Source organism: Syngnathus floridae, chromosome 6 (assembly GCF_059516105.1).
Source record: "Syngnathus floridae isolate MCC-2025c chromosome 6, RoL_Sflo_1.0, whole genome shotgun sequence".
NCBI lineage: Eukaryota > Metazoa > Chordata > Actinopteri > Syngnathiformes > Syngnathidae > Syngnathus > Syngnathus floridae.
The window spans coordinates 18,064,148-18,077,457 of NC_142418.1; the positions used below are offsets into that span (position 1 = coordinate 18,064,148).

The 13,310-nt window shown below is 43.6% G+C and overlaps 2 protein-coding genes across 4 annotated transcripts in view; one reads left to right on the forward strand and one right to left on the reverse strand.

The window, feature by feature from the left end:
- ca12 (carbonic anhydrase 12) overlaps positions 1-13,310 on the forward strand; it is a 48,664-nt gene that overhangs the window by 19,636 nt on the left and 15,718 nt on the right. For 2 of the 3 annotated variants that reach the window (XM_088378932.1, XM_088378933.1), the window contains exons 4-5: positions 8,412-8,590; positions 11,797-11,994. The gene's annotated coding sequence lies outside the window, so the exon portion shown is untranslated. Of the gene's footprint in view, positions 1-8,411; positions 8,591-10,808; positions 10,964-11,796; positions 11,995-13,310 lie in introns of those variants that run through there. The other variant, XM_088378934.1, reaches the window with a different exon arrangement.
- On the reverse strand, positions 5,363-12,381 carry fbxl22 (F-box and leucine-rich repeat protein 22). The gene is made up of 2 exons (XM_088378940.1): positions 11,743-12,381; positions 5,363-8,600 (listed from the first exon to the last, which is right to left on the reverse strand). The coding sequence occupies exons 1-2, from the start codon at positions 12,231-12,233 to the stop codon at positions 8,252-8,254; spliced, it is 840 nt and encodes a 279-aa protein (XP_088235066.1). The 5' UTR covers positions 12,234-12,381; the 3' UTR covers positions 5,363-8,251.

Below are 13,310 nucleotides of genomic sequence, written 5' to 3' on the forward strand. Positions count from 1 at the left end.
TTAAGTTAATCCAACTCCTCACCCAAATCTACTTTTGTAGATGTTCAAAATCCAGGTTGTCTGCAAGGGCACTGTTTGTGTGTTTGTGTGAGAGTGAGTGTGTGTGTTTTCAGCCCCACCACTTCTCAAGAGACATTAACTAGGTCAAGCGCAAACGAATCAGCCAGCAACGTAAAGGGTGGTGATGACAGGGTTTGGGAGGTGCGGGGGATTCATTGGATTTCTGGTTCAAATCTCCTACTTAAGAAAAAAAAAAAAAAGTCACCTAATTGTGTCTCAAGTCTCCACAATGGCCCATTAACTTGCCACAAAGGTCTAAATCCACCATCCTGTGGGGAGCTGGTTTAGCAGTTTAATGGTCACACAGCTAATTATGTTTCAGCCAGCCACTCAGCTGTTTATCCGGCACTAAATCTCCGCTCACTGCGAGCTCCAAGACTTTTCAAAATGATATGTTTTCTGTTCCCATAAAGCGCCAAGTACAAATGTTTTTGCATGTGACCCTACACGCGATTTCATGCGGTGTACGTTGGAACACACACACCCCGACCCAGCGAGGCCCCCGTCCTGTCCGTCCGTCCGTCCGTCCTCTGCGGTGTTTTCGTGCAGTCCGAATGACGCAGCTGCTAGTGAGATTGTGGGCGACTTCCAAGGATACAACTTCTTTGTTCCCTTTCAAAATCAATATTTGCGAGTGTGATGCTGGAGCAGTGGCTTCATTTCAGCATTGTAATTTTCAGAAGCTTTTTTTTTTTTTTTTTTTATCATCTGAGGGAGTTCCACAATGACATTTACATTTACTAAGATCCCCAGGTTTTATCCAAATGTTTCAGGCTAATTTACAGGTCTGCTTTTCCACAAGGTCACTCGGTTCAGAGTGTCACAGATGGCTGAGCAGAGAAGTGGAGGGATCGGTACGTCTTGCAGGGGGGGAGGGGGGGGGGGATTGGAACTAAGGAGGTCAATAAGTTTATTCGCTGTGTCGCATGAGTCTAAAAGCTGCCACTTAGCTGCTTAGTTTGGGCGTTTCTGCATAGACTTTTTTTTTCATTCAAACTATTATATAGAGCCAATTATTTGATGATATAAAAATGAGCTCTTTCAAAGGGATTCAAATTTCAGGGAATCTTGCATTTGACCTCTTGATTGACATGGCGTGACTTAAAAATAGTCTTTATGGCTCAGTGTGGCTCGGATGTAAAAGAAAAATCAGTGTGTGTAAGAATGAAGGAGATTTATCCCCCGATATTATTTGGATGGAATGTTATTTGTCCTCTCCAATGTTTGAGTATTCAGATAACATCTGGAATGGAGCAAAGATTGTGAAAGTACCAACGAGGGAACAGGTTTTGACTTTTAATCTCTTTGATAGGATACAAAATTATAGTGAGGTCAATCAAGGTTCACCATTCCAAACGATACCTAAAATTTACTTTTCGTAGAATCAGTCGTATGGACATAGTTAACTCACTCGCCCTTGTCCAGGAAATAAACTTCTCCTGATCCCTTGTTCAACTTTGCTATCGCACTGAAATGAACTGAATCTTGTTTGCTCATTGACGACAAATATGGACATGCAGCTGATTTGTGCAAGAAAAAGAAAAATGACCTTTACAGTTTGTCTCATTCATGAACAAAGTATGCGTGCTTGTGTCACACAGGAAATATTTAGTTGCGAAATACATATGAAACGCATCTTTACAATTTTGTAGTATCTTACTGCATATTTGGTCAGTTCATCATTCATTCTCCAAACCGCTTCTCATATTTTCTTTTGTTAACTTTGTGTTTAGGGTGAATTTCCACGCTATTGTAGCCAGCCCCACTTAAGTCCTTAAAAATAGATGAAAGACAGATGGCCTCAATAGCGGAGGAAATGCATTAGCGGGCCTCAGTGAGGTGCGGAAAATTGACCTTTTTCTTTCAATTGCTTGCACACGTTTGGCACTGATCGCTTATAGAAATCAAAGAATATGAGCTTGAGTGACAAATGGGCTAATTTTCACTCGTTCAGGTGAGAAAGCCATTAAAGCCTTGTGTACCGTACGTCTCGTCGTCCTCCAAGCTCCGCCCCCTCCTGACAACGTAGCGAGGAATTTTATTGTGAGCTCAAATTGAAAGGCTGCCATTAGAAGTACAGTATGAGCTTGTTCTTGTATCCGTGCTGTGACTCTTAGAGCCGCCCACTCCCTTACCACATCATCTGAAGCCCCCCCCACACACACACACACACACACACTCCCTGAACCGTGCTTACGTCACATCGTCCTCCTAATCGTCAAAAAGTGTGCGGCACCTCCTGAAATGATCGTCACTCATAATTTTCCAAACAAAAGACAATCTTGGAAACGCCAATCTAAAAAAGGGAGAGAGAAAAATGGATTGTCCTTCTGAACTCATTTTCACATTAAATTCATTAGTTCAATGCTAATAGGATTAGCAGATGATTACTACAATAAACCACTAAAACAAAGCGCTCACTCAATATTCAATCTTCGGGTAACAACCGCAACCATGAATGAATTTGCTTGCAGATTTGTTCTGGAACATGAGGACATTCAAATATGTGGCACCAGCAGGCTATATTTTCAAATGAGTGCTTTATTTATTTATTTATTTTTTTGCTCCAGGCCCTCAAAATGGTGTAAACAACATCCAGTACCACAGCTGCTACATTAGCTGCAGAAGATCTGTCGTTAATCATTTAATTGATTCGAATCAACATTGTCGCAAAGGAGCGTTATCGTTGCACTGCATCAGGTTACGTATCGATTAACAACTTTCGTGCTGTACAGTATCTCATGAAATGTTAATCATCAACATTTGCCGTGTCATCATCATTGTTTTTAAAGCTGTGACGCAATCACCTTCGGTGCTCCACTTAGTCCCTCGCACGTGCTCCGGCCAAAGCTCTGCAGCCTTTGTGGACGCCTCACCAGACGGAGGCAGAGAGAGCGCCACAAATAGACCCGTCGTCTGGCTCACAGGGGAGCAGTAGCCCCACTTTTGTGCCTCCTATTTCCTTTGCGCCTTAGGCCAAAACAAGTTAGCGAAGAACCACAGGGAAATCAAATTTGGGGTTATTAGATCATCATGAAACCATTCGGGGGGGAGGAGGAGATTTACGAGTGCATAAATACTTATTGTTCGGAATATAGGTTGATATATGACGCTTTGGTCTTTGTCAGACAATAAGGGGGACATTTTGTTTATGTAGTGCTGCGTTAATGGACAAGACAGGATTCTTTTTTTTTTCTCCAACTTTTATCAGGATGACGGAAAGAGGACGAGAGGGAGAAGGAAAAGAACAAAGCATAGTGCATCATTTGTCAAACGTGACGGCGGCGGTGTTGCGGCATTCGTGGCTTCTAATGGAACCGGCCCACAGCGGCGTATTGATCATGCGAGACAGAAGCAAGAAGATGAATTGGGAGATGTTTGTGGTGATGCTCTCTGAGAAGAAAGCACTTCACAATGGCAATTTGTGATGACGACAGCATTTCTGATCAAACATCCAGGCGAGGCCATTTGAAAGGACTGGTCTGTTGAAATCCAGGCCTAACCCTTCAAATTTATTTTTTAGACAAAATTGCTTCCAGTAAGACTGTAAACAAGAAAAGGATTTTAATCCAAGCGGGACTTAGTTGCTGTCATCCTGCCGCATTAAATATATGGTTAAGCACAAATTCCAAATAGTCAATTTAAACGGCTGGATGTCATGACGTCCTTTCTTTTACGTAAGAATTTCAGATTTGACATCGGCTGCACCATTGCGTAATAGAAATCCTGCAGTCCAAGTTGTCCTCATTTTACTTTTAATGCTTCAACATCAGGATACGCAGACGGCCGAGTCATGTCAGCATGTCTGCATGAAGAACTGGGAAAAAAAAAATCTTCATGTGGTTTCACAGCACGCAAAAGTGGGTGGTGAAAGACCGCCAACGACTGAGTCAAAGCTCCATCTGGGTTGCGGCTTGCGTGACTTTTGCGTCTCCATTTTTTTCTTGAAATATATTCCAATTCATGATATCGCTCTATAGCAGACATGAACGATCTCCTCGCCTGACTTTTGCTGTCCTTGAATCGGGCGCACGTATGCATCTGTGCGTGACGGCCCTCTTTATCTCCATCGCTGCTCTGTCATCAATCTCATTCACGTTATCATGCAAAGAAAGCAAATTTATCTCCATTTTCCGTATGACTTTTATGTATATCCTCACACTCGTATAGTACCTTAGATGGTTCGTGTTTTTGCTTGGCTTGGATACAAAACAAAAAAGCTGTAAATATTTCATAGCCCGCAATCCAGGCTCGGGTCTCCAGAGACTTACAGTACCTACCCAAAGACCGAGGCCTCGGGCAAGGAGCCTTTGAGTGACTCTCGCAGGATGGAAGAATCCTGGGACACAAGAGAGGGCTTCAAAGCCTTGCAACATGATTAAAATGGTCTCTCCATCTGCAGACGTTGTGCCTCCAGGATGCACCTACCTACCACCGCTTCCAAAACACACGGATGCAACCGACACGTGGAAAAATGAAATTATCATCAAACTTATCACACAAAAAAAATAATGAGCATTTTGTATTAAATGTATTTATTTATTATTTTTATTTTACTTAATTTAATTAATTTCTATAATGGTGATGTGATTAATAGCGCTAAAAGGTGGATTAAGTTGCGTAAGTCCCCACTCGGGACGCTCTTAAAACCAAATTTAAAACAACCCCTCCCCGCTGTCCTTTTCCTTCCGCCCCTGCATTGACCTCCCTCCCTCCCTCCCCCTCCCCCTCGCCACGCCTTGTCCTCCCTCCACCAAGGGGTGAGTAATCAGTGATACTGGAAATAACTCCCATAGCTGACCTTATAAGGGTGTGAGGAAACTGCTGATTTTAGGCTTCAGGCGCTGAAACCACAATCCTCCACCCTTCTCTTTTTCACAATGACTGTATATTTCATTGTGCAGGTTGCGTGGCACCGGCGTCACACGGGCCTCGGACCTTGCAAAACGTCGGCGGCGTAATGCTTTAATTTCTCCGTTTCTCGGTTCTCCACCTAAATGTTTTTGCCCAGTGTGTATAAATCATGAGAGCAGCTCATGACAGCATGAATTCTTGGTTTTATTGAGGGTCTGGTTCACTTTTTCCATAATTAAAAATGTCTTATGTGCTATTTGTGCAACCACACAAATGCACAACAGACTTAAAAACAAACTTGCTGGATTCTAATATGAAACTGGATTTTGAATCTTAAAAGCACCTTTGCAAAGCATTTTTTGGTCATACTACGTAACCTTTTCCCTATCTGAGCAGTGTAAGTTGATTAAAAAAAAGTGACATTTCATTAGGTACGTCTGTACAATCCATCCAAATGCTTTTTTTTTTTTTTTTGATTTACGCCGTTGGATATTCCGCTATTGTTTCAGCAAAGCTCCTGAAGCAAAAGCTACTGTATGTCCAAGGGTGTGTATTTGTACTCTATTACTTACCCACATATACTACGTACATTGCCCCTTTCGTTCTTTTCCAAGCAGCGGCATAAAATTGTCCACCATTAGCATCTTCCTCCCCGCGTGATGCAGAGCAGCTAATTAAAATGATTAGCGAGAATTTACCTTATCTCGCGGATGATTTTTAATGAAATTAGTTAGTCTAATAGAGCTTGAGTAATGGATTCAATCAACTTCCTCAGAATTAGCCTTTTTGCACAACTGCACTGATTTGAAGCGTGTTTTGCATTCAAATGAGCTACTTGCCATGAGGGGCTCGGGTTATTGACGAGTTTCTGGTCAGTATGAATATTGATAATTAAGCTGCAAAATCGGCAACTGAAAATTGTGGATTTTTAGATTAGCCATTGTGGGAACTGTTGGAAAACGGCTATTGTTTAATTTGCCGTGCCTTTATCAAAAGACTAAATGTGAACCCAAGTCGAGGCCAAATCTTTTATTAAGCTCAGCTACAGTGTAACGTGACCCAGGAACAAAACAGTAGGATAAGGGACCTCTGCCAAGGCTAAACTGCAAACAAAAGGGTAAAAATATTTGTGTGTATTTGTAACCATTTGTAAGTTAGCAGGCTACTTCCTGTTTTCTTGAGGATGACACAAGACATCGCAGATGGATGAATAAGCCAGTCTGATCCTGAGTTGGAATTTCCATTCCCGCAATGGAAACCCAATAAATTCTGAATAGGGAAAAATATATTTTTGAAGACAAGCTCTACCTGTGTCTGCTGGAACATTTCATAAGCTCTCTTTGGCCAAAGCATCCGCCATCCTGCTGAGTCCAGTCCGGGAGGACGCTTTGGTCTGCAGTTTAAAGCAGATGGCAGTTTGTCGAGTTCATCGCTAGAGTCGGTGGGGTCACGTGTAGGCTAGCCGTTCCTACGATTACTTTCCTATCAATACCTACTTCACTAATGGCATCTCTTGTACCGCAACCACTGCAATCGGAAACACACACACACACACAGACGCAGCTGTACAAGTGTTGTCAAACCTTGCACAAATGTAACAATGTAGTCGTTTCTTTGTTTTGATTGCAGCATACTCGTACAAGTGGAAAAATGCAACACTCAATTGTGCATGTTCAGAGCTCAAGGAAAAAAAAAGAGCTTTTTCCTAAAGCCATTTTCTGTCTCCTCTGTAGTGTCAGAAAAATGGGCAAATAACACCATCATTTTTCTCCACTTTCAGTTGAAAATATGGCGTAAATGTCCTCCTGCACTCCAAATGAATACAGTCAGTCTCTCGATGGAAAAGCTCTAGCGGACTTGCAAAGTAGTCTATGAAGGGACACTGATGGATTTATTCCTACAGGTGATGCCTTCACAAAACACCACTCACAAAAAGACAGTTGTCATATTCACAGTGTGGCTTTGTTCCATTCATGAATGAAATGATATTCGATAAAGTAGCCCCTCTATGCAGCAACAAACTAGCTTTGTGTCTTTTTGCACACTTTGTAGTGCGGAGGCCCGCCTTGCATGCATAGTGTATTAGCCAGACAAAAGAAGCCGTAGAAGTGAGCGTGACGTCTTAGCGTGGGTGAGGTGTCAAAGTTGTTTTGTTCTGTCGCGAACACGTCGCTTGTTTGTCTCTTTAAGGACACGCGTGAGCGCAACAGGTCTTTCCAGACCCGTCTTTGTTTAAAAATGGTATGGCCGTAAAAAGAAGCCCCCGAGTGGAAACGCGGGCCGCTTTGACGGCTTCATGTTGCTACACGCCAAACATGCAGTCAGTTGTCTGTCTGGGCTGGAGTCCACCTGGAAACCTTAAAGAGTTCTTAATTTGCTCAAGATGGCGGGTCAAACGTTGAGATTAAAACATGCTGTTTTGGATAAGCCTGCTGTCTGCTTCATGCAAATAGAGTACAGTAATCTATTTTAATTTTGGCAGCCAGCACTATCATTTAATTTTTTTAATTTTTTTAAAGTACCGTTGCATAGCCTTTACATACAAAAAAAATGTCTGCAAAATGGAATCACACGCAAGTAAAATTAACCAAATGCCAAATATACCGATTATCTAACTTGTTCAACGCCAGCCCAAATAAAATAGATTTTTTTTTTTACGTCTATAGCCATCCGTCACTGGCAGTGAATGAGTTAAAGCATTGTTGTGAATATATTTTTAATGTTCACTTAAGACTCTCAAAGGACAAATTTTTTTTTTGTATTAAAAACTGGTGGCATTTGCATTTTAACCATGCCTCTGTCATTCCCGAATATATTATAGCCACACACAAGTTATGACGTCTTCCTCCTCTCCCTACTTTGCAACCCTTTGTGATATTTTCATACTCGCATCTTCATTTTGAATGTCCCTTTTAGAAATATGTAGCTATGGCGACGTCCTCTAACTATGCCTGGTGATTGGGTGTGATTAGAACCCAAGTGTTCTTAAGACTTGATTTCAAGAGTTTGTGGAATTCATAATGAAATTAGCATGTGCGTCTTTAACAAAAGTGCAAATGAGATCCAATACGAGTGCCGTGATGAAACATATTGTGATTGTTTTGTTGAAATTAAATCATCAAGGGTAATGTTGAAGGTAAGCTTTAAAAAATTGAGGGGTGCCAATTCCGCATTTTTTTTGTTGCTATTCACAGTAGGACAATATTCAACTCAAATTAAGGCAAAGCGTACAAAGTCAGGAATTTAAAGTAGTAAAAATAAAGTCAAGACAAACCCTATAAATAATAATAAAAAAGAATCACACTGAATGAAAAATATATGGTCCTTGGGAAAGCCACTAGGAGATTTCCAAGAGTTTCTGCAAGGTTCTCCTGAGCGGCACATTCTCCTCAGGCTTACTATCTGGGATCATGCCTGCGCTTCTCTCTGCACTCAGCCTCAGCTCGGGCCTCTTCTCTCGCATGACCTTGAGCCCCTCTTTTGTGATGTTCCTGCAGAAGTCCACCCTGACCTCCTCCAGGCTCACACCGTGAGCCGCCGCCCCATCCAGGATGCGGTCTGTGATGCCGACGCAATTCTCCAGGTGGAGGTGGCGCAGCTTCCCGCACCTCTGCAGGACGACCATTACATCCTGATCTGTGATGTGTGCGCAGCCGGAGAGCTTCAAGGATAGCAGGTGAGGGCACCTGCAGCACATACAATTGCTCAATTACTCTGCAATGTCTGAATTTTGGACATACGGACATTTCTGTTAGTTCAAACTTTGGACCAAATGTTGCCGCAACTTGCCAGGCAGCACTAAATTCTACGAATAGAGCTTCCCCTTAATAAGAAACAAGAAGAAACGTTATGTCGATAAGGTCCCCAACTAACTAAGGTTCACAAAAACTGTAACAGCTAATTTCTGTTAGCCGGTCTATCACGTTTTGTATTGTCTGTTAGCATTAAGCTAGCGGACAATCATTAGGGGAAATTACAGTAGATTGTTTGGGTTTACTATTTCATTTTGCTATGTGTAATTTTTGTCTGACTATATTGCAAATTTAAACCTATTGTGGTTCACCCCCCACACACACACAATTAACGGGGGTTGAATCATTCCGCAAGCCTGTTTTGAGTCATTTTTACACAGCGAAAGGCAAGGAGGGATTAGTTTTGTTTGAAGAGGGACAGTCACTACTCCTAAGTAAGCACTGCTGTTTGGCGCGTGTGCTTATTTGCCAAAGGCTGCTCCTCGGGCCTCGGTGGGGGGGCGAGATAATCGAGAGTTACAGCTGGAGAAGATGACACACGTGTTGAAAAGCAAAGCTCCGAGAGGTGGCCATACGATCTGTGATACTTTGCAGCCTGCCGACGCTTCGCTCCGCGTCCCTATGGGACTATGTGTTTCGCTTCCATAAATCAAGGGCGTCCGGTTTTAGTGGGCAGAACAATAACAGGATGACGGGCAACTTAACAAACGGTCGTTTTGATTTGAACCCTATTTTTTTCACGCAAGCATCTTTGACACTCGTCAGGCTGGCAGGGACGACGAGCACGCGGGCGGCAGAGAGATGTCGTTCACGTTCGCTAATGCAGCTTACATAAAGACTTACATAATCTTACCGCTTTGCCACATGTGAGCCAAACATATTCCAGTGGACTGCCAGTGTGACGGGTGCTGCCCCAGTAACCTTCCGCCCGCGCATGTGATAGCGGCGCATCCACGTGCAGCAGCTTTAGCATGACAATAACATCCCAAAAAAAAAAAATGGAGATTCTCTTTGTTGGTTGTTAAAGAGGGAAGGGATGTGAAAGGGCTAGCAAGTCGTAAAGTTACATAATCCACCCACTCATAGCAACTCCCTTTTAATTTGAGTGTACATATTCCATTTTAATTGTAGCCCTCAAAAGCTTTAAAAGGAAATTGGCTACAAGCTGAGGGTTTTTTTTTTTTTTTTTTGGGCAGCTCGCCAAAAGTAACCGCACCTTTTCAAGCTCAAGCGTTCGAAACGATCTATGTTAAGCAGATGTATCTTGATCCGTTTGTATAATTGAAACTTGCAACTCTGCAGTTTTTTCTGATTGCAGGGCCTGATAATGACTCCATCCGGTTTTTTTTTTTGCTTTCTGTCATTTCTTGATGAATGAAGTGAAAACAAAAGAATCCAAACAATCGCATTGGAACAGTCCGGTCTGATTCTCGAGACTGAAGAGGCCACCGTCTGCCTGTTTGGTTAGGCTTGTTCAAATTATGCCAACCAACCCCAAAAGGTTTTTGACATCCGGGGTGGAAGTGTGGCTTTGTTTCCGACACGTTCCGTTAACATTTTTAGAACTAACTCGACAAGGCGCGCTTGTGTTAGCGCCGGCGCTCAAAGCCTCCATTTATTCGAACGCCGCATATCTCACTGCAGTAGTGGGAAGAAGCAAAGTCGAAACAAATACAGTACTTTATTCATTCGAAATGTCGTCGACACGCTAGATCGCGTGCTCAAAAAAGCGGCCGGTAGATGTTTTACAGCTTTTCCCATAAAAAGCCATGAGAAGAGGAAGACGACAGATGCACATGTTCATTCCTCTGTCAACAACAAAGAGTCAATTGTAGGCTCCACCTGCATGCACGCAGTGGGCGGGGCTAAGGCCATCCATATCGCTCTTGAGCGCCCCTCCCAGGCTCGCACAAGCTTTCCTCCCAATTTGGGGGCGGGTTTATCAGTATGCCATGGAGTGGAGGCTCCAAGGCATCAAAATGGACGTGCCAGACAAAGTAGGCAGTTCCAGTTTGGACTGGTTCCGCAGCTCATGTGGCCGGCTCTCAAATTTCAGGAAATCCACACAGGGTCATTCATGCAAGCCCCCCCCCTGCTCACAGATGCAAAGCAGCCCCGCCCTCCCCTCCCCTCCACTTGTCTTGCAGCTGCGTCACTTGTCCGCGGCGCGTGGATGTTCCGAGGCATCATTCCGCCTCCGCAAAGGCTGACAGGTTGGGCTTGCTCACATGACAGGATGTGCTTTCTTTTGCCAGTGACCAATCAAACGCAACTACCTCCACATTAGTCAATGAAAGGTAATGACGTAGCTCAGCACTGCAATTTTCTCACAATCACGTGTCGGCTTTTAGGTTTTATTTTTAATCCTCAAGCACGAGCTGCCGCTAATTATTTTGTTCCCTGTCAGCGAGAGATAATTACACCTGCATGATTTTCCTTCCTGAAAAATGAACCTGTCATCCATCCATCCATTTTTTTCCCATGTTGGTGATTGCTAAGCAGGGTGCCGATGCTTGCCGTGTGAGATCACCAAGTCGGAAATGAACCGTTTTCATTTCATTTGTTAGAAAGCATTTTAGTATTATGAATGGTTCCACGCAGAACAGATAAATGCTCTTCTGTTAAATGACAATAAACCTGTGTATCCACCCGTTTCGATTCATACAAAGGAATAATAGCTTCTTATTCAACTAACAGGCCCACATTGAACACTAAGTCAATTGAGATGACATCATACCTTAATTATTGCTGGCATGCCATGAGATGTTAAATCGTTTCCTTGACTTTTGACTGGCCTTCAGCATCATGTCGTCCTCTGATAATGCTTGCTTTTGATTGATGCTAAAATGTTACTGGAGTTACAACAAACCTGTCACCATTTGAGGCCTCAAAGCTCAGATGTTCTAGTAGGCTTTTGCTCTTTTTTTTTTGGCTGCTATTTGTTGCCATTTATTGAAATGAGATCACAATCTCAGTTTTCATACCTTTTGTAACATTTTTGTTTGGCGGAGTGCCGTGAATTTTTTAACATATGCGCCTTGGCTCAATCATTTCCAAAAACATATCAAGCACTCACATGTGGCCGACACGAGCTAGGAAGGTGCTGACCAGTCTGTCGTGCTTTCTGCAGATGTCCCTCTGAAAGGAGCTCTTCAACCAGTCCTCGATGTTGCACACCTTCAGCACCCTGCTGGAGTACCAGCAGATGGACAGGTGACGCAAAAAGCCTCCGAGCACAAAGTTGTCGCACCTCAGCTGAGAGAGCGAGTCAAAGTGGAGCACATTCCACAGGAGGGGGTCCAGAAAGACATCCCGCAGCTGCGAGCAGGTAAGAGACAAACTCCTGCGGCTGTCTTTATCCAGGAAGGAGAAAATATGCAGGAGACACTCGCGGTTGAGCTGGACGAGCTCCATGGCGTGGCCGTTTCCAGAGCCACGCAGGGGCCTCGCTCGTCCCCTGGGCGCGGCGAGGCCTGACGGTAGGCAGCAACAATGAGCCTGCCGGCTCGTATTGTGTGGCCTAGATACATGATACCTCCTTGGGCGCACGCTGGAGGCCTTGCACATATAAGGCTGTGCAGTGGAGGCTATTTTGGGAAGACAACTGCCAGCGCAGTCAGAGAGGGAAGTGTTGGAGCCACAGGCTCCCTTTCCATCTGTCACGGCGGCGCTCCACGGGCGGCAAACGGCCCACCGGGGTAAAGCAGATGTTATCCGGCCGGGATGACTCGTTATCTGATAGAAATGCACCCTGAGTGACGTGGGGGAGAAAGGGAGGGAGTCACTTTGACACACAGCGTAATATTGTTTAATACTGCATGTTGAAATTATTATTTGTAGGGTGTGACCAAAAAAACAAATTGAACCGGAAAATCGTTTTGATTCAAAAGACGCAATTCGAATCGAACAGAATCGTTCCACTTTGAAATATATCGCAAAACGTTTTGAATCGTTTTTATCTTAGAAATGGTGCATATATGCAGGACTCATTTATTCACTCAAATGTATGGAAAATGACAAAGTAGCTTGTCGAGCTAAGCCATTTTGATTGGAATCGTTTTTTTCTCCCTCATATTGACGTGGAGCCAAACGTTTGCATTCATGTCTCTGAAAGTGAAAACGTTGTAAGATATTTGAGACCGTAAAAAAAACACACATTGACCAATACATGTAAATGTGAGACTGTAAGTCCGGGTAATGCGGAACTTGAAAAAAAAAAGGGAGTACAGTACAACCTGACCCATTTCACTTTGCCAACTTCCCTGTATTGTACCCAAGATAATGACGTCGGGGAAAAAAAAAAAAAATCCTACATGTGTGCGAGCGACCGTCACATGTTGTTTGTTCGTCCGTACTTTCTCTAAAGGTGCATCTGTGACCCAGTGACTGTCTGAAATTGCTTAAGAGCAGTGCAGAGGACGTGCCATGATGGCCCCAATCATCATCGCATACTACTGCCAGTCATGTCCTGTTCTACCCTCTATCAGTCAAAAACACACACACACACACACACTCTGAGGACATTGTGAAACACGAGTGCCGGGAATACATTCTGAATCGTGACTCACTGTGTCACAATGTCCTTCTACCAGCGAGGGGGGGAAAACAAAACACTGCTCAATGTGAGCTCTTTAGTGCTCAGCA